We start from the raw sequence: 26,211 nt of genomic DNA, 5'->3' as shown, positions 1-26,211 counted from the left end.
CATGACAAGTGTCTGCATTCCGTAGGAAACTGCAATTTTTCATTGAAAAAACAAACACCCAGAACGTTTTGATTTGGATAATCAGCTGAAGTACTACATGGGAGTTGTAGTTCTGATTCTTCAAGATCCCTTTTTCCTCTGTGCCTCCCCCCCAGTTGGACTCCATGTCCCATGATGCACCACAGCCAGGGACTCCCATGATGCACCACAGCCAGGGACTCCCATGATGGACCCATGCTGAATCCTGGGAGATGCAGTCTGACTGGTGAGCCCAGCCTATAGAGGAGAATGAGAGCATAAGGCACCCAAACTACAACTCCCGTGAAGCACCTCAGCAGCATTTCTGATTCAAAATATTTTAGATATTGGCTTTTTTTTTTTTTTTTTTGCTTAAAAGCCAAACTCTTCCATGGGAAATTTTGATGAAAACTTCTTTTGTTTTTTCATTCTTGCGGAAATTTTCCATGGGGGAAAATGCCTATTTCCCAACCAGCTCTAATGAAGACCCAGACCCTCTCTTGTCAGACTGGTCCCTGGAGAGCAGTGTGGCTCTTGGAGCTGGCCCTTGGCACTAGTCTGCACTGCCTCCACTTTGTTCCTAAAAGCTCCTTCCCAAAGGATCGAACACTGTACCCTGCAGGGGCTGAGACAAGGTATTCCACAGCCAGGAGAGTTCATTGGCGAAAGGAGACAGTTCAAACCTTCTGCTGTAAATCACTTGCATTGTACCCATTCCAACTGTTACTGGGAAATGCCTTCATTAAATACGTCTAAGGACATGCTGGGAGTTTCTTTCTGAATTAGTCCTAACTGCGTCCTGAGCAGCACATTTCTGGGGCAGACTCAGAGCTGGAGTAAACCAGCACAGGCCCTACACTGAGTTACGCCAGCTGAGGAGCTGGCTTACAGAGCTCCTCCAGGTGCCCGTGGGTAGAATTCATTGCGGATCAGCTATAAGTACAAAACAGGGAAGCTGCTGGTAATTCTGTGGTAATTCCTGGAGTTTAGCCCCCTTTCCTCTTTTTATTTAATTGGAGTCTTTTTGGGGGAGAATCCCAGCTGTTTTGAAATTGCTTAGTAAGATGGGAGCTCTGTATAGTACAGCAGGGGTGTCTGCCAAGCTGTGCCCCTCTAAGGCAACTGATCTGAAAAGACAATGTTCCTTTGAGGGTGAGTTGAATATGCCTCCCTGAGCCAGGGCTGGCGACGTTTATATTAAAGTGTTTGAAGCAGCCTTGTCCCTACAGGGAGGAGGTAGCGGGCGCTACCTCCCACCAACTGCCAGCAGCCCCAGGTGCAGCTCTGGGAGTGCAGCAAGAACCTGAGGCCCACTCCCTGCTGCAGCTGCTCACACGCACCACACTGGCCACCTGCTGCATCCCAGTGGAGGGAGGAGAGCAGCACCAGCGGCTCTACCACCTGCATCGCTGCCGGCTGTGGGAGCTTCACGGAGAGCAGAAGTGCCCGACTGGCTCTGCCTCAGTCTGGGGCAGAGCCTAGTAAAGGACAGATCTCCTCCCCCATGCAGCTCCACAGGGGGAAAGAGAGGAGAAACTGAGAGTGCCAACAGCCATTAGAGCCCTGCCCTGGCCCAGGTTAGAGAGCAGGGGCTGCTCTAGTGGATGCTAGCCGGCAATGCTCCCCTCCCCTCCCCAACAGGACTGTACACTGGCTGGGGATAGCCAAAGCACAGCGCAGTCCAGCCACTCCCCCTCCCCACCCTTGCACCGATGCTGGGAGGAAGGAGGCAAAAGGAGGCGTCTACAGCAGCCTTATGCCTGCCAAGGAGTCCTTGCACAAGGGGATTCTCCCACAGGTTGGATTCTGCTTCCTTTGTGCCAGCCACATGGGACAGGGCAGAGAGCCTGCCCCTCAGTACTGACTGTGGCCCCTGGGCCTTTTGGGCTGGACACCCCACTACAGGAGGAAGGACTTTTTGCTTCCCCTTATTAGCAGGAGGACTCGGTGGGCCAGCCTGACACAGTATGCATTTTAACTACCCGCAGCTGGATTACCATAACATTGTTTCTCCTCCTCCCCTGCATTAAGAGACGCTTCTCTCACCCCCTTGTCATCACCGTGCAGCCAAAGGAAGCTCTAGAAATAGCTTGCGAAAAAAGCTTCCCACCGCTGAGTCTCACTGAGGTGCTTGGGACAGAGTGTTTGAATCAGAGGCACTCATTCCTCTTGCAGTCCCTGTCACATCCTCCCCCCTCCACACAGCTCAGTTACCAGGAGAGAAGACCAGATTCTAGGCCTTTGACACCGACCTCAGTGTCCAAGCTGCAGTGAAGAAAAATACCTTCTCTGTAACAGTCAGGTCAGAAACCCATTCTGATTCTTTGAAGAACAAATTCAGTACAGAATCATAAACATGCAGTGCTGGAAGTACTGTTCTTGAAAACCTCCAGTGACTGGGATTCCAAGATTTTCCTAATGTCTAACCTAAATCTCCCTTGCTGCAAACTAAGTTGAGTCCTTCCTGTCCTACCCTCAGTGAACATGGAAACCAATTGTCCACCATCCTCTTTAGAACAGCCCTGAACATATGTGAATATATGGTAGCTTTAAAATGACCTGACTTGGAAGAGGAAATAATATCTGCTGGAAAACAAGTTATTGAGAGGAAGGCTTGCCCAGTGGCAGCCAAGTTCAATTCCCAGCTCCACCACAGACTCCCTGCATGACCCTGGACAAATCACTTTCTGTGCCTCAGTTCCCCATCTGTAAAATGGGCATAATAGCACTGCCCTGCCTCAGAAAGTCAGGTCTGGGTAAAGAAATTAACAATTGTGAGGTGCACTGAGAGCCTTATATAGATGCTCAAGAGACTAAAGAAGCAAGTGCTAAACCACTGGTCATTGTTTCTGTTACATAGAAATGTGGACATTCTGGAAATGTATGGAACTGCTCATACTGCCCAAACATTATACCTTTCTGAAGGAGGAAAGGGATCATGTAGCTAAGTGGTTATCGCTTAATTTCCTGTTTGAACATGCATAATACTTCTGATATCAAGGGAGGGACATTCACCAGAGCCCTCTCAAAACCAACTCCACAAACTGTCATGGGAACTTTGTACCTGCTTCCTCAGATTGTACTAATTTTTGACATCATATTTGAAAGGGGAGGCAGGCAATGTTCTAAAATGAGAAAATTCACATATTCCCTCATGCCATGAACACAAGTCCGGCTACTGGAGAAATGAATCACTGTGTTGGAGGGCAGAATCAATATCTCTTGGCTTTAAAGGCTCTGTACTTTTGCCACCTACACATCTGTAAAAATCAAAAGAATGACATTTTCTTTGTTTACAATCCAGTTTTTTATCAGCTCTGATGATGAATAATGACCAAGATACAAGTCATCTCAACCACCGTTTTGAATCTCTGGTCTCATCAGTCTGTAATTTACTGAGTCTTCTTAATGCTAATCAATGGTGCTAGCAAAGAGCAGGGAATAACCTTGTTTGGTATTCTTAATTTGGGGCAGGGGAATCAAGTAGATGTTTAGCACGTTTGTTAAATTTTAACCCCAAGGCAATTTGCATATTGCTTTATTGCCAAGACTTCAGCTGATTTCTGATGTCTGAAGAAATTCTGACTAGTGACTGGACTTTTGTTCTAATCTTAGCTAATGTCAGATGCAAACTTTGAAATGGTACAGACAATTATTTTAAACAGCAGACTTGCTGTATCTGGAGCCTGATCAGAAGAACAGCCAGCCCAGATTTGCCTTTTCTGATGTTCCTCTGTGCTGTCTGATTTTGTTTGACCCAGGCTAGCATGGTGCTGTGAGATGCTAGGAAAAAAACCTGCAACCACTGCTTTGCTGCTAGGCAGAGATTGTTACACAAGAGACAAAGGTGAACAGTAACAGACCAACCCTAGGGCACACTCCACCATGCAGGTGAGCGAGGTACTCCAAAATCAGAGGCAGGCATCCGAGACTAGAAGGTAAAATTGGCGAGGTCAGAGAAAAAACTAAATTATGTGATTGCAATGCTGGGGAAAGACGCTGGACTGACAGCTCTACAGGATAGTCTATTTTGTGCCAACCTCAGAGCAGGTCCTGCAGCGGCAGTGGCTGGGAAAGTCTGTTGACACTTCCCCGGCATGCAGCACCCACCTCCGGGGCTATCTTTCAATGGCTTCTTCAGTCCTTGGCTTCTCTGTTGAGGCTGCCAACTAGGGGACTTGGTGCCATTTGCAATGCCTGGTTTTGTGACGTGTGTAGTGTCCACTAAGGGCTTCATCCTGCTCCCCTGACTCCAATTGCAGCACAACTGGGCTGTATGAAGTGGGACCGTGAGCCCCAAAATTATTTTACACAAGCAACTGGACAGCCATCAGATAATGACAACATGGATGGCATGCTCCCGCTTCACGCAGCAGTCTGTCACAGCACACTGCACACGTTAGTGCACTGTAGCAGTGTCCACAAGGGACGTTACTGCATGGAAAGCTAGGGTGCTCTAGATTCACAGCCCGGCTCGCAGGGCACTAACGTCCCATGCAGAGAAGCCCTGGGTTACTAGCTTTTTGGGCAGGACTTGATCTCCCCACCATTAACCTCTGTTCCAGTGCTAATATAATTACAGAATATCTAGCTCTTGACAGCAGTAACAGATGAAATATTCAGAATAAATCAGCAGAAACAATCTATTGTCTCAACAAAACAATGGTGTCAAAGAGCAGCATCCCCTTCCCAGAATTTATGGTGGGGTTCTCTTCTTCCCTTTTCTGCTGCTGTGTCCCCACTCCTGGTCCTTATTCATTGCAAACAGTGAGCATCCTGGGGCACAAAATGTCTTTTTAAAATACTTCTATTCACAAGCCTGCCTTCTCTAATGTTCTAGGTTTGAATAGCCCCACGCCCATCTATTGTGCCATGCAAATACATAACAGTAAATCCCGTGGAAGACTTCGTATCCCTTTATGAACTTCTTGAGTTCTGGGAGCCATTTAAATACACTATGAAAATATTTTTCAGATTAAAAAACCCAAACCCCTCCCATTTAATTTATCCCAGGGTAGGGATAAATATGACAAGTTTGGGTGAATTGCACGAAATATGTCAACAAACCCAAGAAAACAAAATGTTTGGTTAGGACACAACCAGGAGTTCATGTTCAAGGAGATCCCAGCCAGGCTGCAGTGCTGCTTTCCAAATTTTTCACCCCAGAACAGATGGTTAGGGTTGAGTTACAAATGAAAATAGTTGTCACCCTGTTTGCTCTAGCAGCAAGGTTGCGGGTGGCTACAACCCTGTGGAATCCTTGTAAAGACAGCCCTTAACACAGCATGGCTACTGCAGCATTCAGCCTACTGCCATGCGAGAGCCAGCACTCACTGCTTACTGTCCAAGTCCTTGCTGATGGGGTGGGAACTGAAGTGTGCACTGATGATTCCTCACCATTTGACCACAGCCCATTTACTAAGAGATTACGTGCTGACAGGCTTCAACCACTGAGAGCCCCCCATGTTCCTTTAATCTTATTTCTGGCCAAGCAAATGTGTAGTGGGGTTGACAAGTAATTAGATAAGACAGGCATCTTCTGAAAGAATTACCTATCTCTTGGTATTGTTATCTCTTGGTATTGTTGTGTGGGGTATATAAAACAAATTTCATTTTTAGCCTGCAGCTCACTGAGCACCAGCTTTGTCCTATTTGTATAATCCTAGGGAATTATGTGAGCGTGTTGCTATGCACACATCTCTTGGTAGCTTCCCAAATGACCAGCCACCAGAGAGATTAGATTTGCTAATGCTGAGGATCCTTCAGTGAACTGAAGGATGTTGGACACTCAATGCAGCACAAAACAATTCAGTTCTGGACCCCCAAAGCACAGAGTTGACAAACTGCACTTCAAAGTTCCTCTCTGCCCCTTAATAATTTCGTTTACTGCCCTGAGGCGTGTCCTCAGCTAACCTCTTCTCACAGCTTCCTCCAAACTCCCACTTCTCCTGGGCAAGCCAGCTTGCTAACTGCCAGACCCCAAAGCTTCCATGGTTTATTTATGCTACCCAAATAGGACAGGGGCTGGGGGAGAATGGGGAGTGACCAAGCTCTAGTGCAATGGAATATACATGTCCTGGGGCCTTAAAAAAGTAATAAGGGAAAAGGAACTTCTGTTCTCTCGCTGCACTTTGATTAAATCAGTAGCCAACAGTATGGCAAGTTCTTTGTTACAGACTGTCCCAGGGTGCTGGTGTCTAAAGGACTGAGCATGGTAGACAGCAAATCAGACTCCAACCCAGCTCTTCCATTGTTTACCTATGAGGTCTTGGGCAATCGACTTTCCCTCAGTGCCAGCTTCCCCACGCATAACAGGAGGCTGATACTTGCCTTCCTCAGTGGGGCAGTTAACCATTCCTCACTGACAGGTATATGAGTGCAAAGTGTTAGCAGTATTAATGGTAAATCAGCAGAGACTGCTGTGGGTTAGCAACCCCAGTGCCCTGCACCAAGCAGTGAGAGGCCCAGGTTTGGGTCCCAAGTTTGGACCCCAGTCTGACTGGAAGTGGGGTGCTGGGGAGGTGGCAAAACATTCGGTCCCCAGGGAGTGGGCAGAACACATTGTGTCAATCTGCAGCCTGCCCTTGTGGAAAGTGCTCATGCAACCCTCCTCAGCCAAAGACCAGTGGCCCAGGTGCAGAGCCTGGAGGGAGGAAGGTGAAAATTGCAGGGAATCCTCTCTAAAGTGCTCTCCTCCCCATCCCCCCGTCCCCAGACACTGGATACCCACACAGAAGCCATTTACAAACGGGATGCAGAGAACACTTTAAAAAGACATTCAAGCTAAAATTCCCATTAAGAAAAAAAGATGAACATGCTTGCCTGGATTGTTAACCCCATCTTCATTCTCAGATGGCAATCCTTAGGGGAAACCTCATTTACTTTTGTCTTGTTAACACTGATTGTTTACTTCTGCTGTTTTGCTGAACTTGGAGAATGAAAATTGATTGGCCAGTTTCCCTTGTTGGCGCTTGTGCACGAGCCCTTTGCGGCAAGGCTGGGTTGCAAATGCCGCGGGGGAAGGGAGAAATCACAACCACATGCTGTTTTCACCGGACTTCCAAAAATACCCCCCAAAAAAAAAACAGAGCACAATTTTGTTTCTAACCAAAACTAATTTTGGGGGTTAAACAGCTCTCAAGGTTTCTGGCAAGTTGATATGGGAGCTGCAATGCTGCTGTAGCCCTTGAACCCTTCCTGACATTGACCGATGGCATCTTTCCTGCCAGACTGGACTATGCTGGTGATGCTCTCTTTACTTTCTTCACGGCAACACTGCATTCACTGCAAGCAAATGGCTACTTACTGATGAAGTTGGCCTGGCCGGTGAAGATGGTGTACTGGAGCTCGTAGGAGCTGACACTGAACTCATCCTCCGAGATCCAGTGGACTGTAATGGTGTCATGGGAAGCCGTACAAAGCTCCTCTCGGACAGACGGTGGATTGGGTGCTGCATGGGCGACAGATGACAATGTAGAGATAGTAAGGGGTTTTTACATCCACTTGAGTGACACCTCATAATGGAGACAGTCTCTATATGGAGGGAGCACAGACACTGCACAGAAAAACCAATTCTATGTGTTGTTGAGTGACTGCTGGAGTAAAATGGAGGCTTCATGGTGCAAAACGGAGGCTCCTGGGAGGGCTGAGGCATCAAGCAAGAGGGACAAGGCTAGGAGATCTATGATTAATGTGGTCACATTGAAGGCTTAGGCCCCTAATTAAAGCCCTGCATCTGGTTGGCACTGATTTTTTAACAACCTTTTTATCTGATAAATGTTCTGGACACAGATGATATTTCTCCTCTTATATTATCTTCTTGGAAATGTGATAGATGGACCCAAAGATCAGCTAGCTTCTCTGGTGCGTTTGTCTCCTCAGCAGCTTTAAGTAGCCTTGTAAAGAAACACAGGTATGTCTCTACTGCAGCTGGGTGAGGTAATTCCCAGCCCAATTAGACGTGCTCATTATAGCTTGAGCAGAGCTAGCATGTTCAACATAGCAGTGTGGCCACGGCAGTACGGCTATTTTCTGTGTGCTACCTTGAGGCTATGCCCTCTGCAGATACTATACACTACATGGGCAGCTTTTTCACCCACTTTCTTCAAATGTAGAAGAAAACCTGTCAAAAAGGACTGCAGCACATCAGGACGGGAGTAGCCCTTCATTGCTATTACTTGCATTATGGTGTATCTTTTATTCTTATGTGTATTACTGTCACACCCAGAGACCCAAATCTGGATCAGAGACCAGATGTGCTAGGTGCTGTTTGAACACAAAGGTAGACATGATCCCCGTCCAAAGGAGCTTGCAATTTAAGGTCTCAAGACACATACAAAGGGCAGCAAAGAGGAAACACCAAAATATATTACACGTTAAATGGTTTTTTTTTCAAATGTACTATGGGCTGCTCATTTCCTGTGGGCAGTATGGCAGGAAGTGGGGTTTGAAGGAGATTCCAGGGATTTTTTCAGGGAGGTTATTCCCAGCATTCAGCAAAGTGGCGGACGTCAGCACCACTGGTGAAGCAGAGGAGATGGGAAAGGGGAAGTAGGAGATAGCAGCCAATGTGATGAGAGATGAGAGCAGATATGAAGGGGCAGAGCTGTGAAGGTCCTTGGAAGTGAGACACTTCAACTGGATGGGGTGGAAATAGGGGAACCATGGGAAGCATTTGAAGTGGGGTAGGGTGGTCACATGTTCAGATGGAAGATGGCCATAGCAGCTGACTGGATAGAAGTGATGGGAAGGGTCCGAGAAGGAGGATGCTGTACTCAAGCCTGGGGATGAGAATGTGACTCAGAGGTTTTGCAGAAAGGGCAGAGAATTGTAACAAATTTCAGAAACAGACACCCTAAGAACATGCCTGAACACCAAAAGCCCAAGGACTGAAGACTGGCCGCTCCATTACCATGCCCAGTTACAGCATCAACAAGCAGTTTAAAAGACGAGAACAACTTACAATGTAATTTATATTAAAATACTTTCCACCTCATCTGAGAGGAGAACGAAGGTTACAGCATGTGTTAGGAAAGCAGGATCAGCACAAACCTGTTAGATAATCCAGCCCCTCCAGCAGTTTCTTTTCTCTAGAAAAATCTAAAGCAAAGTTTTCAAAGGCATCATTAAAATTGATATCTGGTATCAGCACTTGAGAGGATGCAGTTGCCATGGCGACCCTGAAAGAAAGAAAAGAGCATCAATATACATTAGGGTGTGTTTGGACAACCCAGCCAGCAGTTAGATTGCTGATTAAAAAGGTGCAAACAGCCTTACAGTGATGTAACATGCCAGGAGGAAAACCATCACCGAAAGCAGCTTCTCTGGGGAAGCAAAGCAGCAATCCCCTGGGGAAGGGCCTGGTGGCTTTGCTTGCTTTTGTTGTTGTTGTTACTGACAGAAGCATCCTCCTTTTGCTCTTTGAAACAATCACAAACATTATGCTGGGCTGGACGGGGCTGCCTAAGTGACAGTGCTGCCTGTTCTTCCAAGGAAGGCCATGCTCCCATTCACAATTCATGTTCACCTTCTGAACAACTTGCCTCCCGTTGTCCCAGCTGGACATCCGCGATTCCAGACTGAGTGGCACCCCACATCTGATAAGATCCCTAGTGAGGATTCTCACAGGCCTTGTCTGCACTAGGACATTTCTGCTAATATTTCCCACTGCTCAGGGCCGGCTCTAGGTTTTTGCCGCCCCAAGCAAAAAAAAAAAAATGTTGCCCCCCCCCCCCTTTTTTTGGCTTTTACACGTTTTCACTTTGCAATGGTTTTTTTTGTTTTGTTTTGGGTTTTTTTGACTGTTTACAATAAAAAATAATGAACACAGAGAATCTGTAGTTAGTGAAATAAAACAATTTCCTACTAGTGTATTCATTTAATTTTAACAAAATCACAATTACAAACAATTTGGGTTCAACTATACAGTGTAATGAAACACGTTAGGGTCTTCCGGTGTGCCCAGTTTCTCATAAATTAAAAGAATTTATATGAACTGAATTTTTCTGGTTTTTATACTTGAGTAGTCTTTTAATCATTCAGTGAAATCTACATTTTTTGCAATGGTACTTTCAACTGAAAGTAATGCGAGTCTTGACAAACGATTTTGAGACATGGTGGACCTCAAATAATTTTTTAGTAATTTCAGTTTTGAGAAACTGTGCTCACCAGAAGCCACTGATACTGGTAACGTTAAAAGAATGCGTAATGCTATAGCTGTGTTTTGAGTGAGGTGCTTGGGGTTGTACATCCCGACCGCGGGCCCCCAGCCCGATCTCAGATCCGGCCCTACCCCTGCAGAGGGGACAGTAACCAACAGAGCGGCTGTGGGGCGGGGCAGCTTTGGGGACGGGGGCGGACCAGGGGCGCCCGCCCAGCGCTGAGCTGCCCGGGGCAGCGGGTCCCTTACTGCCCGCGGGTCCTGCCCCGATCCTGGGCTCCGCTCTGCTCGGCTCTGGCTCCTCCGCCGCTTGTGACACGTGTCAGGGGCGTGCAGGGGGGAGGAGCTGCATCGCCTCACTTCCCCGGCAGCGGGGGGCCAGGGCAGGGACTGGCCCCGGACCGGGACCCCAGCGCTGACCCCACTGCCCTGCCCCATGCAGGGGCTCATTGGTTGACTGAGCAGGGCCAGGAGAAAAAAAAGGGTGGCGGGAATGCCGCTCCTGGAAATGTGCCGCCCCAAGCATGTGCTTGCTTTGCTGGTGCCTAGAGCCGCTCCTGCCACTGCTGCCTCTCCCCTGGTGGCTGCAATGGTGTGACTTAGAGCACCAGCACCCACCAGTGTTTTCAGCACTGAGTTGTGCCAGTCAGCTCTAAACAGGGTTGGACTGGATTATCCAGTAATCTCCTGGGGCCCTGTCTACACCCACTAGTGAGTGTATGTTACAGCTTCCACTCTATGGCCAGTCCACAGAGGATATGAGCCAGTTACAGCCCCAGTTAAAGAACCTGACTCTAGTTCACACAGTAGCAGCTTGTGCTTTTAGCTCTGGAGGTCCTCAGTGCAATTCCTGGTGTTTCAGCACAGAGGGCGGCTGACACAACCACCACTAGTGGAACTGAAAGGGAGGTAACCGTGACCAATAATTATTCAGCAGATGAACCCTAGTGCCACCGCTCTTTCAATGTTTCACCTATTACTCTCACCGGCCATTCTCAAATTCCTGTACCTGTCATACAATTTGCTGGTGGCCCTGTGCCATGCTGCACGCTGTACCTCTGTAAAGCACTTTGATACCTGGCAAGAGTACTCTTTGTGAACACCACTTCTGTGGCTGTGGGGCTTAGTAAGCAGATAAAGATGCTTCAGAGAGTCAGAAAACGGGCAGGGTTGAGGGAAAACTCTCACACGATAAATGAGCTTCCAAGGGATAAGGGTCTGTGCTAAGAACTGCTGAGATAGCTATTTTTTCTACCACTCAAAAAATCACATGCGCCATTTTCTCCTGGGGATTCAAACCCGAGTTGGCTGGCCGGTAACGCCTAGCAAGCCCACCTCTCAGCCACATTCCTGGCAGTCTGCAGGAACCGTGCATGGTCATTCTCTTTCAGGATATGTTCCGCTTGATTGATGAGGACCGTGGAGCGCTCCAGGCACTGCCGACAGTTAGCTACCTGCTGGGCCAGCTTCCTCAGCTTCATAACCTTGGAGAGAGGAGCAGAGGGGAAACAAAAAACAGTCAGAAAACAGCACTTGAAGAAGATCAGCAAGGAGCCCTGGGAACTGGGCTTATTAATCAACTGGCTAAAGCTGCCTTGTTCAGGACAAGGCTGACGGAGAGGCTGCCCCAGTGGCTTACCCTCTGCAGTGTCCCGTGAGCACATCAAAGGCATTGCTGTAAAACCAAAGAAGAAAGCACTGGTCCTAGCAGAGGAAGCTTCTCAATGAAAGTCAGCAGGAGTAAAACTCTTGTGCTCCGGCCGCTCCCAGCCGAACAGCTTGTTGTGGAAGAGAGAGTTAAAAAGAATTTAAAGGTGCACTCTCCGTGTTCATTTAGATTACAGAACAGAGAGACTGAAGCCCTGGGAAAAAGGCTCTTGGTTTCTCTAAAGGCTTGTGTGATCAAAAGTGATGCAGCTGCTCTTCACTTTTCACATTTTCAAACTCTGAGGGCTTAAATCTCACCTTATTCCCTTTACTTAAGCACACACACACACACAAAAGATATTCATGTAACCCCTTTTTGAGTTGGCCCTAATTTAGGAACGAATCTCCTCTTTGAAAGCAGGTCAGCACAGTACAAGGAAACCTCACGCTTCTCTAGAGCAGCTCAGTCAGTGCGCGTCTCAGACTTGCACTCAAAGCATTACAGTTTCAGTCACAAATGGTTTTGTAACTGCAACCAGGGGGTGAGATGTGGCAATAACATGGGATGGGGAAGTAAGCTGTGACACCTGGAATCAGATGCAAACTCAACCAGCTGTAAACATGATCAGACACGAGCATGCACAAAGAATGACAGACATCTCAAAAGCAGTCAATCCCACTCTGCACCAAGCTCCATTCAGATATCAGGAAGCCCATTTCTAAGTGGCAAGATAACAATTAACTTGTCACCATTCCCTGCTTCAAAGTCTTTGCTGCATTTTGGAAGTCATATTGTTCCCTAGCCACAGTTCAAATAAGAGGAAATCCAGTACTGTCAGGGAAAACAATTTCCAGCAATTCAGCTTTTTTGGCATGGAATTCCTTAAGCGTGTTTATTGGCTGTTTAACCCTGGTCACTCAATTACAGACCTAAAAGTCGCAATTCTTCAACAAAAAAACTTCAGAAACAGACTCCAACGAGAAACTGCAGAACTGGAATTAATTTGCAAACTGGACACCATTAAATTAGGCTTGAATAAAGACTGGGAGAGGATGGGTCATTACACAAAGTAAAAACTATTTCCCCACGCTAATTTTTCCCCTACCGTTACTCACACCTTGTCAACTGTTTGAAATGGGCCATCCTGATTATCACTACAAAAGTTTTTTTTCTCCTGCTGATAATAGCCCACCTTCATTGATTAGTCTTGTTAGAGTTGGTATGGCAACACCCATTTTTTCATGTTTTCTGTGTATATACATTTTCCTACTGTATTTTCCACTGCATGCATCCGATGAAGTGGGTTTTAGCCCATGAAAGCTTATGCCCAAATAAATTTGTTAATTTCTAAGGTGCCACAAGTACTCCTCATTCTTTTTACCTGATAAACCAAAAATTCACAGCACTGATGTTGGAGGTTCTTTGGTATCATCTCTCTGACTTTCTTCGGCAAAGCATGGTGACAAAACCGAGGGCACCTCGCGGCAGTGGGGTTCGCAATGAAACCAGAATGAACAGTTTTTCTTATGAGATCAAATCCCAGAGTCCATACTCAGGGAAATGTCATGTTGAAGTTCTCAGAAACACCTCAGAACTGTGCTGAGGTGAGGGCCTCCTAGGGAATGATGTTGAGATCTGCAATGTGTTGGGTGAGGCAATGGTTCTTCTACCCACTCCAGTGCCCCAGGGTGACACACATGTTTCTTTAGTGGAGAAATTCTAGCTGTGATAAGTGCACTCACCCAAGGAACCAGCCACCTACGTGATGCCCAGAATGGTAAATCTCCATGAAAACAGCTTTATTCTCAAGGACAGATTCAAACTGTCTTCTGATGAAAACCTTCTCTTGCCCTTTGCTGCCCAGCTAGCCAGGAAAGTGTGCCAGTCCCTAACTTTTTCAAGGCCACCTTTGAAGAGCACGTGGATGTCTCAGGATACTGAGATGGCTGCAGCTACTGTACATTTGGTTCTGGGGAACTAACAAGCCTACAGACTGAAGTCCGCTATCCACAGTATGGGTGCAGCCTTCCTCACCCTGCCCTAGCCCATGTGCCCCCACTCCCATGACCTCAGAGACCTGTCTAAGCATGTGTCATAAATATAGGGGGAGGGTAGAAACCTTTATGTATGCAGTAGCATAAAATCCCTCCTTGGCAGCTGTACTGGATTGCTTTACCTGTAAGGGGTTAAGCAGTTCAAATAACATAGTTGGTACCTGACAAGAAGGACCAATGAGGAAAGAAGATACTTTCAAATCTGGGAGGGGGAAGGATTTGTTGTTGCTCTCTTCTGTTGTTCCCTCTCCGGACTGAGGGAGAAGCTAAGCAGGCATTTTATGCTACTGCATACATAATGGCTTCTACTCTCCCCCTATATTTATGAAAGCATGAGAAGGCGTTAGCTTACACGTGGCCTCTGACAAGGCTGTTCATAAGACTGCTGCTCAGTGCCCCAGTTTGTCACATGTGGGCATTGTCCCATCAAACGCTTGAGTGCAACATGCTGCCACAGGCGATGCAGCCATCAGGGAGCAAGAACTTTCAGTCACTGCTAACCACAGCTGCATGGGAACCACGGACCTAGGTGGGAAAAGCTCCCCGTCCCACCCCCGCTGCCAAGCCATCCTGCTTTGGTAAAATGCCCCCATGGCAGTGCCTTACTTAGCAGGAGTGGTCAAGGAGAGAGACCGCCTGGAAATCACCAGAGCAACCAAGGACAGGTGCTTGGCTGCTTTCATTTTTCTCCTCATTAGAGAAAACATTTTGGGCACAACTTTCTCTTTGAACCCACAGCTGAGGCAGGCCTGTCCTGCTTTAGTAATGTCTGCCCCCACCCAGTACTGAGACAAAAACGAATGTGATTTTGACTGGTATCAGATGGGACACCAATGTGATGAATGTGCTGCTCCACCCCCAGCGGCATGGTGCATGCAAAGTCACGCCAGTGGGGGCAAGGTGGTGTGCTCTTCAGAACGGCACCCCTTGAGGCATGACCTCATATGCACCGTGTGAGGTCACACCAGCGGGGGTGGGGTCGCACTATTCACAGAAGTACTGGAATGTCCCGTAGTCTGGGAACAAGCCTGTGGGCACTCTACTGCGGCTGCCCTGGCCTATGGAAGGGTACGAGCCCAGAGACAGAGACTTATCCTCCAACAGCTACCAGCTAATGCCAGGTGTCAGAAATACACTGAGCTGCATGCCAGGGTGCTGTCTCAGGTGGACTCCTGTCACCTCTTTCCCATCTGCACTCTATCCCGCATTCTGCAGCCATGCCAGCCTGCCTCCCCATGGCACTCCCACTTGGGGATCCAGGAAACCCTTGAATAAAATGTACTTGAGAGAAAAAAGATTTTTTTAAAACTCTCACTGTCATCACTCTGCTCCCCGGACGCTTTGCTGGAGTCAGAGAATATGTTTGGATCTGACTGGGCACTCCTGGGTCTTACGTCAGAGGCTGAAGAAGTGATGTGAAAGGGCATAGAGTCAATACAATGGGAACTGTATTGTCAACCACACTGAAAATACTTCTACACCTGAAAAATCCAGCCCATCTTCAGAGGAAGTTAGTGGACACTGGTAATGGGAGACACAAGGTAGGTGAGGTAACATCCTTTATTGGATCAGCTTCTGTTGGAGCGAGAGACAAGCTTTTGAGCTTACACAGAGCTCTTCTTCAGGTCTGGGAAATGTCATGCCTAAATACAAAGTGGAACAGATTGTTTAGCATCACTAGTTAACCCATAGGCATAGTTTGACTTCTATATTGGGGGGACGGGGGGGAGCAACTCCAGTTAGGCCAATGGGGCCGTGTGTGTGTGTGGGGGGTAAATTCCACATCTACCAGAGGCTTGTAAATTTTTTTGGGGGGGGGCAATGCCCCCCACCCTCCCTCACCTCTGACCAAGCTTGTCTCTCTAATATCCTGGGACCAACATAGCTACAACAACACTGCATCCTGCTGATGGGACAGAGTTACACCGCCCTGCAGGACAAAACCCCTGTCATGTTTCCGAGCACAGCAGATCCTGAGCATGCACACCTGCACACACACCCACATGATGGGAAGTATATTTCCGAAGGTATTCTCAATGGTAGTATGTGTGTTTAAAACAGGCCTCCTACAGTAATTAACCCCATCTCTCAGAGCTCAGCCCCACGCTGACATGCCCCATCCGCTTCCCACGCAGCACTGCTCAGCGGAAAGGCGTCACATCGATGCATTTTCAATAAAACAGGTAATCAACTCTGTATCAGGGCAGGGACGGGAGAGACAGCTTCTCCTTTAGCTCTACGGTGATCTCATCAATGCATCTCTCTGGCTGCACCTCAGCTTGTGACAATATGACCAAGGATGTTAATATTTTCTCTCACTTCTATGTATTACACATACTCAAGTGTGTGCGCCCACATGCACATGCCCCCTTAAGCACACCCACAGTCCTCATCAAACACAGGCACATGTGCACACACATACCCATACACCCAATGCATGTGGACTTGCACACTCCTATTCTCAGAGTCCCCCTTATTTCCCTTCCACACCAGCATATGTCTAACCATACACAGGTACACACACACAGATCTGCATGCATACTGGTACACAGCAAATATACCTAGACTTTGCTCAGCACACGCCCATTCCTGCGCAGCATTAGTCCCCTTCCCAGGTGAGTTTTCTTGCCCTACTATTATTTTGTTATATTTTTCTATTTTAACTAGAGAGACATGTATTTTGCTGAACTCCCCAAAGCCCACATGACAGTAGCTCCCAGAGCTTTTCACTTGTCAGTTCCTGAGTCAGAGCCACCACCCCGGAGCATCCTGTCAGTTTGAAACCCCTGTCCATGCTTCGGAAATCTGACAAGAAACAAGAGCCAGAGCCTTTGGAGCTGACAGGGAGAATACTTGAGTCACTCTTTCAAACTGTCAACATTGTCAGCGCTTTACAATTAAACAGCACACTAATGCCCTTCCTGACACCACCGCCATGCTCACATGGCAACGTCGACAGGCGACTGATGGAAACTGCACTTCACGTCACCTCAACACTTTGGATCACTTCACAGCTCCTACCCCAAGCAGCCCTTGCACTTTCACAGGTATCTATGACAAACAAACAGTCCAACAATATAACCAACCAGCTCTGAGAACAGCAGCCCCCCAAACAAAATAGCAACAAAACCCTCATACATGGCACACTGCATCTCTCAACACATGCCCCAGGAAACAGATGCACTCTGAGATGCACTCAAAGGCCAACTGACCCTAGCAGTGCTGGATCAAGGCAGAAGTGAATTCCTGCATCAAGGCTCCTGCTGCCAGCCCGCTCTGTTTTAAAGTGAGGAGACTCTTGCTTTGAGCATCTCTACCAACCACAACTGCCACCCATTCCCACCGGGTGAGAGCTGGGGCTCTTGGATAACCAGACAACCAGCTTCATACTGGTGAAAAGGTACATTGTGAACTCCATCGCACACTGACTTAGCTGGAAGTGTAAGCGCTTGCTGCTGAATAGAAGGGGGGAGAGAGTTGACACTAGTTTAAATTAGGGATGACTATTAATCACAGTTAACTCACCTGATTAACTCAAAAAAATTAATCGTGAGTACAAAAATTAATCGTGATTAATTGCAGTTTTAATTGCACTGTTAAACAATAGAATACCAATTGAAATTTATTAAATATTTGTGGATGTTTTTCTACATTTTCAAATATATTGATTTCCATTACAACATAGAATACAAAGTGTACAGTGCTCACTTTATATTATTTTTGATTACAAATATATGCACTGTAAAAATGATAAACAAAAGAAACAGTATTTTTCAGTTCACCTCATACAAGTGCTGTAGTGCAATGTCTTTATTGTGAAAGTGTAACTTACAAATGTAGATTTTTTTTGTTACATAACTGCACTCAAAAACAAAACAATATAAAACTTTAGAGCCTACAAGTCCACTCAGTCCTACTGCTTGTTCAGCCAATTGCTCAGACAGACAGGTTTGTTTACATTTACAGGAGATAATGCTGCCTGCTTCTTATTTACAATGTCACCAGAAAGTGAGAACAGGCATTCACATGGCACTGTTGTAGCTGGCATTGCATGGTATTTATTTGCTAAACATTCGTATGACATGCTAAACATTCGTATGCCCCTTAGTGCTTTGGCCACCATTCCAGAGGACATGCTTCCATGCTGATGACACTCTTTAAAAAAATAATACATTAATGAAATTTGTAACTCAACTCCTTGGGGGATAATTGCATCTCTCCTGGTCTGTTTTACCTGCATTCTGCCATATGTTTCATGTTATAGCAGTCTCAGATGATGACCCAGCATGTTGTTCGTTTTAAGAACACTTTCACTGCAGATTTGACAAAACGCAAAAAAGGTACCAATGTGAGATTTCCAAAGATAGCTACAGTACTCGACCCAAGGTTTAAGAATCTGAAGTGCCTTCCAAAATTTGAGAGGGACGAGGTATGGAGCATGCTTTCAGAAGTCTTAAAAGAGCAACGCTCTGACACAGAAACTACAGAACCCAAACCATCAAAAAAGAAAATCGACCTTCTGCTGGTGGCATCTGACTCAGATGATGAAAATGAACATGGGTCAGGCCACACTGCTTTAGATTGTTATCGAGCAGAACTAGTCAGCAGCATGGATGCATGTCCTCTGGAATGGTGGTTGAGGCATGAAGGGACATATGAATCTTTAGCATGTATGGCATGTAAATATCTTGCAATGCCGGCTACAACAGTGCCATGCGAACGTCTGTTCTCACTTTCAGGTGACACTATAAACAACAAACAGGCAGCATTGTCTCCTGTAATGTAAACAAACTTGTTTGTTTGAGCGACTGGCTGAACAAGAAGTAGGACTGAGTGGGCTTGTAGGCTCTAAAGTTTTACACTGTTTTATTTTTGAATGCAGTTATTTTTTGAATATAAAAGTCTACATTTGTAAGGTCAACTTTCATGGTAAAGAGATTGCACTACAGTAATTGTATTAGGTGAACTGAAAAATGCTATTTCTTTTGTTTTTTACAATGCAAATATTTGTAATAAAAGTAAATATAAAGTGAGCACTGTACACTTTGTATTCTGTGTTGTAATTGAAATCAATATATTTGAAAATGTAGAAAACATTCAAAAATATTTAAATAAATGGTATTCTATTATTGTTTATCAGTGCGATTAATTGCGGTTAATTTTTTTAATCACTTGACAGCCCTAGTTTAAACTTCTGAATGGTCCCAAGATGTTACCTCACTTAAGAAAATAAGAATGGCCATACTGTGTCAGACCAATGGTTCATCTATCCCAGTGTCCTGTCTTCTGACAGTGGCAATGCCAGGTGCTTCAGAGGGAATGAACAGAATAGGGCAATTATTCGGTGATCCATCCACTGTCATCCACTCCCAGCTTCTGGCAAACAGAGAACACTACTGAATCTATAGGCCTGAATCAAGCTAGCAAGGTCCTTGCAGCTGAAGAAAAGGTCGCCCTTTTCAAGCTCAGATAAAAACAGCAGGACGAGTGCAGATGTCACCTGTGCATCTACCTGCACCTGAAGATCTAACCCGACACCCAAACTGTGAACCTGTGGGACAAGTGGCAGGTGCAGATATCATCTTGCCATATCTTCCAGTTGTTTCCCACAACCTACCAACAGCTCCCTCAATCTCATCTCACCCTTCCCACTGGCCTACATCCCAGCACTGACCTCATTCAGAAAACGAGCAAGTCATCTCCTTGCACCAACCACAGCAGATGAGATGGAGTCTCCGAACTGAGTGCCATCAGCATAATGGAAGCACTGTAAACTCCCAGCTGGCCAGAGGGCCTCATATGCACAGTGACCAGATGGGGTGATAGGATGGACTCAGGAACATCCCGTCTGAGAGAGCCCATGGATTAAACAAGCCATCACTCGAAACAACCTTCAGGGACCTGTCAAAGAGACAGGAATGGGGCCACTCCACAGTGCCCCTGCCATACCTAGGCCTGAGGCTAGACTGAGTTGGGTGAGGGAAATATTAGCTAGACCTGTCCTGGCACAACCCTCTCAGCTCCCTGTACTAACAAGGGGAAGGCGGACTAAGGTATGGCAGCCTCCTCAACTAGAACTGGTTGGAGAACGGCTTGCTGCACTTTTGGCAAAAAGTGTCAATGAAATTTTCTCGTATTCATGTATATTTTCAATTTTTTGGCAGAAATTAAAAAGCCAAACTATTTCTGATTTTGGCCAAAATATTTCATTTTTTCATTAAAACATCAATGGTTTTCATGGACAGCAGACTCTTTTTCTGAAAATTTTCATTTAATCCAAAACTCAATGTTTCCTTAAAAAACAGTTTACAAAGAATATTTTCACCAAGCCCTACTGTCAATGCCAAACAATAGCTTCTTCAACAGCGCCATGCTATATAGCCTTCTTCAGGATAGCTGGCCCTACCTAGCTGAAGAGTGGCCTCAGCAATCCTCACCAGGAGGGGGCCAGCACTTCCCCCGAGGTTGTCACCTTCCAGGAAGAGTAAGGGCCCACCTGGGGCAGTGTCACCTGAAACTCCCATAGCATTCCACAACCACAGTGTGTAACCCCAGTGGAATGCAAGCAGACAAGACTCAGTTCTGGACCCCTTCAGATGTTACCCGGCCAGCCCAGAGTCTGACAGGACAGTCCAGAACTGAGTGACAGCATCCACAAAAAGAAAAGGAGGACTTGTGGCACCTTAGAGACTAACAAATTTATTTGAGCATAAGCTTCCGTGAGCTACAGCTCTCTTCATCGGCATCCAATGAAGTGAGCTGTAGCTCACGAAAGCTTATGCTCAAATAAATTGGTTAGTCTCTAAGGTGCCACAAGTACTCCTTTTCTTTTTGTGGATACAGACTAACATGGCTGCTACTCTGCAACCTGTCAAAAGCATCCACAAAGACTCACTGTGAGAAAATTCAGCTTGGTACCTGAGTGGAGACATTCCCAATTTACTGATTATTAGGACAGACAGGAGTCAATTTTTTATATATAGTTATAATATTGACAAATATTATATCGATACTGATTTTTAAGATTTTTATCAATTTAAATTTTCTCATCTGTGTGAAATTATGGGTTTTAAGCATCTTTTTAATTTTATCAATTTTAATTTTCACAGTTGCCAGACATAAGGGTGGGTGCGACAATAACTGAATGAGAATGTTAAGATTTAAAAAGTTAAAGCTTTATAAACTGTTAAAAAAAATGTTGTCAACATTTCAGGCCAAATTTTCAAAGTAAACATTCTTAAATCAACAAATCAGACCTGTTTTTACTATTCATTTGTAAGAACCAAATTACAAGCCTAATTCAAAACACTAAAACGCTGGATTTTGCCTATTAAAGTCTTCAGTTCCAACAGCTACAAGGTTCGAGCAAAAATAAATAAATAAAAATTAAGAAAGCTCCGACTTTTTGTTACAGGTACTGGAATGCATAATTATTTGTTAGAACCAGCCGATCAGATTTTGAAAGCCCTCAGAATTTGAGCATATGTCTTTATTGTAGAACAAAATGTTGAGTGGCCCAAGTTTGTCTTCGTAGAGGAACATGCAACATTTGTCTTGAACTTTTCTGAAAGGACAATGATCTTTCCACAGACACCAAAGTGAGTGGCACTGCAAGTACACATAATGCCACACTAGACATGACAGGCAATGACTGGGTTTCACTTTTCCAGTATTCAAGTGCGGTTATGCTGTCATCACAGGGCACTTCACGCTCCATGTACAAGTCAAAATCATGCCTCCACTCTTCTGCCTTTTAAGGGAAAACATGCTGAATATTTCCATGGCTGCTAACATTGCGTGACATCTTAGCCTTGATAAATGTATCAAGTACTTTAGAGTTAGCAAAAGAGATCCCAATCCACAGGATCCAATATGCCATTGGGGACATTGTGGGATATGGTTGCCTTCAGTTTGCTTTGAAATTCTGATGTGAAAGCATGCATGCAGATTAAAAGAATGGCCTTTTGGAGCCCATTGACTTGAGTTCCATTTCTTTTAAGGCATTGTCCACATCAGTGGCAACTTGTAAATTGCAGTTAAGCAGCTGATGTATCAGGATGCATTTATCTCCATGTGGAAATGAACCCCATGGATTTCCCCCCAAAATACACACATACAAAAAAGATAACTTGTAATACATTCTCATTGGTTTCCATCTGGCATAACTTTATTGTCTTCTTTGAAGTGACTGCATCCACTTCTTTAATGAAAAAGTCTGTCACACTGTCCCAATGTGCATGAAAGAATTTTGCTGCCTTGAGCCAAGAAATCCAGCACAATGGCACAACCCAAGGGGACACATGCACCCCAATGGGGTCACGTTGCTGCTTGCACAGACTTTAAAAAGTGCTCACATTTGCCTGTTGGCATGTTTAAAGATCACTGGAAAATGTACCACACATTCATTGCCACAATGGAACTCATTGTTTTGATTGCATGACCAATGGCTACATACAAAAGATGAGGAACACATGGAATGTGCAGCAATGTGAATACAGAATGTGGATACAGATCTTTCAAGTCCTTTACCAACCATCACATGCGCCTCACAGAGTCACAGTTGATGGACACAGTTTTCCCACGTTTAGCTGTACTCTCACAACACATCTTGAATCCAAACTGAAATGACTCCCATGCTGCACTGAAGAACAGACAATTTTACTAGAACAGTATTTATTGATTTATTTTTGTCACTGCAGAACGCCGCAAGCACGTTAACTGCTGGCTGTCCAGCAAATTCTGGGGTTTCATCAAGTACTAAAGATAATTTCTCATCACCCAAAAGATCCTTAATTGCAGCTTAGTGGTGAGCAAAAACTTCAGGCAGATACTTGTTTTCCAGATGCTGACACAATGGCAAAGTGTATGCTGCCGGTGCATGTTTGTGAAGCAGAGCTAATGAAAAGCTCGAAGCACAGCCAGCATTGACAGGAATCACCTTAAAGTGGTCGCATGTACCAGACGATGTGGAAATCTGCAGCTTCTTATTTTGTTTTTCTCATTCTTCCCATCCAGCTTCTGTCAAAAGTTGGGTTCCCTTTGCTTGACTTTCTTTTAATTTCAAATGACGCTGTTCAAATGTTCAGCACTATGATTTGCCTGCACGGTTAATCTTCAGCTACAGCACTGCTTGGCGGCCTGTGTAGCCCTTTGTCACATGATCACTGCTGCTCCTGCTGAGTGCCATGGTCTGGCTGCATAGCCAACTTCACCAAGGAAGTGTCTGGTTCCTGCAGGACTGCAATGTGGCAGATGAGCGCCTCGCTGCACGGGAGGCTACTCTGTTGCTGAACGGTTCAGGGGTGGCAGGGTGCCCCTGGCACTCCTGGCCGGTGAATGAGGAACCAGGGTCTGGTGACAGCGGAGCTGCAGGAGGCTCCCTGCATAGCCAAGGTGCCAATCACAGTGGGGCTATAAGAGACTCCCTGTGTGGCTAAGGAGCCCAGGTACCAGATCCTTGTGGGCACTAGGCGCGGGGGAGGCTGCACTTGCTGGGCAGAGCAGAGATTCCACCCCACCCCATTCCATTCTGCCCTGGCATTGTCCTCACCCTGGTACCTCCCCATTCCATTATCATCAAAGGACATTTTTTTATCAATTTCTGTGTGAGAGCTGAAATCAATGTTTACCAGTGATTAACAACAGAAATTGAATCTTTCCAAGCCTGCTGATTATCCATCTCCCAGAAGGTGCCTGTTGCTCAGGACTTCACCGGCCCGGTGGTACATGTGGAGGAACCTGTCTTAGCCTCAGCTTTGCAGGCAGCAAAGACTTTGAGTATTCTCTATGCTACAGTCCCCCGAACATGGCATCCTACTTGTGCCACTAGCATACTATCTCACTTCCTCTGTCCTAGACCATAAACCAGTGCAGGTGGGAGAGAGGCCACTGTGTTGGTAGGAAGGGACAGAAGATCACTAAGGCCCATCAGGGAATCAACAGAGTGATATGTTGGCTGAATGGCATTCTCCTGCAGAACTGTCTGGAAACACATCAGTTCTAATGATCTATGCAGGGTGAATAATCAAGTAGGCCCCAGTGCCAATGGGAAAGGTGCACCCTGACCTTCAACCACAGGAAAAAATACACCAGATACAACTCCAACACACAAGCCTAGAGCCAGCATAGGCAGACGTATGTTCTGAGCCACACAGCACCCAGGACAGTTCCAGTGCACTATTATCCAGAACAGTAACTCTGATGTCATGAAATGAGACACTCTAAAATCCTCGCACCAACTCAGTTATGACGACACTGCAAACAATGCATAGGAGGAGGTGATTTTGGGAGGAAGGACTCTCCTGTGCTCTGGCTTTTAGGTAATATTTATATGCACAAGATCTCTCACCTCCTCCCCCCTAACCCCCCCCCCGCCCAAATGAAATTTTGAGAGGGCAATTTTGACGACTGTGTTTGAGAATATTGCCGTACTGATCATGACACCTGCCACCCACCCATATGCACCCCTGAGTTGCAACCCATTCTGGGGTGTTTTCATCACTTTTCCCCCCAATTAATTAAATTTTGAAACTAAAGTTGAAATGTTTTGTTTCAAAATGAACCATTTTGATTTTTTCTAATTATTTTTCCCCATTTTTTCCCCAGCCGAAATCAACCCGAATTCACAGTTAGTTTTGGTGCCATGAAAAATGCATTTTTCAGTAAATTGACTATTGACTGGAAAAACAATGCCCATCTCTAGTCCTGAGGTCTGTGCTATCGCAATGTGGGGGCTCCCAGGGAGAGATGGGTGGAAGTCTGAGCAGTCTCTCTGCACAGACCACATCCCTAATTTTAAAATGGAGCCTTGAAATTCTTAGCACAACTTCAAGGAAGCCCAACAGACCAGACGTGAATAGGCATGGGTCACATTCAGCAGAGGGAAGTAAACTGGGGAAAGTACCATGTATGGGACAAAGGAGAAACGAACAATAACATGGAATCAAGGCTGTGATACTGGACTGCCCATCAACTCAAATGGTGACAAGGCCATTAGCAAAGCCCCTGTGGTGGGCACACGCTGGGCAGGCAGCAGGTGTTACCCTCCTGACTAGTACAGTGCAACTGGCGCTGCGACTGCAGGAGACGTGTCCCTGGAGTCAAGTCTTAGTTCCACTGACAATGCCAAGGGCTGCAGCAGCAGCAGCGCTGGGCAGATCCTGCTGAGAATTTACAATGGCAGCTGCTGGATTTTTAAATAATTAAGACAACAAACCCACTTATCAAATCATAGGTGTTCAGGAGAGCGGGGTGGGGGCGGAGGGAGAGTTGAAAAGGAAACCCAGGCCTACAGCTTTAAGAGCTATTGTTAGGAGTGTTAGTGATGATGATGTAGTATTCAGGCCTGTATATTTTCCTGAGATAGAATTTTGAATCTTGTTTGCCCATTTGACTTTTGCTATTTTTATATTCTTATTAATATGTGTGAACAAAGATGCTGTGTGGTACATCTGCCCACAAGCAGATGGGGGGGAGATGAGAGATAGAGCTAAAGAGTTGCTAGGTAGAGTGGGAGTGTAATATACAAGTGTACACTTGAAGGACATAAGACCGAGATAAGGTCAAGCAAGCAGTTAGGAGGAGCCAGGAGATGGGTGAGGGAAGGTATAAGAAACACTAAAAGCCAAAGAAATGCCTGACCCTGACTGAAGCACCACCTCACTCTTTACCCCTCCCATGGGATACAAAAGAGGTGGTACTGAAGCCCCCAGACCCAAGACCCTCCAAAACAGAACATGACCATAAATTTTCTGGGGTGGACCACTGGCGTGCCCTACAGGTATAATTATACCTGCTAAGGAAGGGGAAACTGGGGCACTGGGAAAAAAACTCTACTAGCGTGCAGAGCTATGGATATGCTTGCTTGATTAACCCAAATAAAACATCACATTGCCTGCACTTTGGACTTCTGGTCTTCTGCTTTCTGTCTGCATGACAAGAACCAGGGGAGGGGCCCCTAACAGGAGAAAGCCACTAACAGCTATAATCAACATGTAACTCCAACCCCTTTCCCAATGGGGAAGCAGGGCTGGAATTCCAGCAGCGTTCAGCATGGTGCTCCTCTGTATTGCCAGTGTCAAGAGCTAAAGTCACGACTGTTCCCAACTCAGAACTGCCCCCCAGTCCCCAGCAGAAGGTTTGGACAACTGATGATTCCGTGTTTGCTCCTCGATGATGAGTAAAATGCAGGTAGCTGCGCTGTGCTGGGACTCCGCCTCGCTCATTTCCCAAGTCCAAGATGTCCCACTAAAATAATCATGTCCCATCACTTAACTATTCAACCAGGCTAAGGTTGTTATGATAAACAATATGAGACTGAAGGGCTGAAAGCT

General features: G+C 46.0%; 1 protein-coding gene across 6 annotated transcripts in view; it reads right to left on the bottom strand.

Annotated features, from left to right (window-relative positions):
* Positions 1–26,211, bottom strand: part of MID2 (midline 2) — a 340,574-nt gene that overhangs the window by 49,006 nt on the left and 265,357 nt on the right. For all 6 annotated transcript variants that reach the window (XM_084639504.1, XM_084639503.1, XM_084639505.1 and 3 more), the window contains 3 exons: positions 11,513–11,661; positions 9,070–9,197; positions 7,325–7,468 (listed from right to left, as the gene is read on the bottom strand). In XM_084639504.1, the coding sequence (XP_084495630.1) occupies positions 7,325–7,468; positions 9,070–9,197; positions 11,513–11,661 (421 nt within the window). The remainder of the gene's footprint in view (positions 1–7,324; positions 7,469–9,069; positions 9,198–11,512; positions 11,662–26,211) is intronic.

This window comes from Lepidochelys olivacea (assembly GCF_965140295.1).
Source record: "Lepidochelys olivacea isolate rLepOli2 genome assembly, chromosome: 9".
Taxonomy (NCBI): Eukaryota; Metazoa; Chordata; order Testudines; family Cheloniidae; genus Lepidochelys; species Lepidochelys olivacea.
The sequence above is the reverse complement of the archived record's forward strand: the minus strand, read 5'-3'. Positions and strand labels throughout refer to the sequence as shown.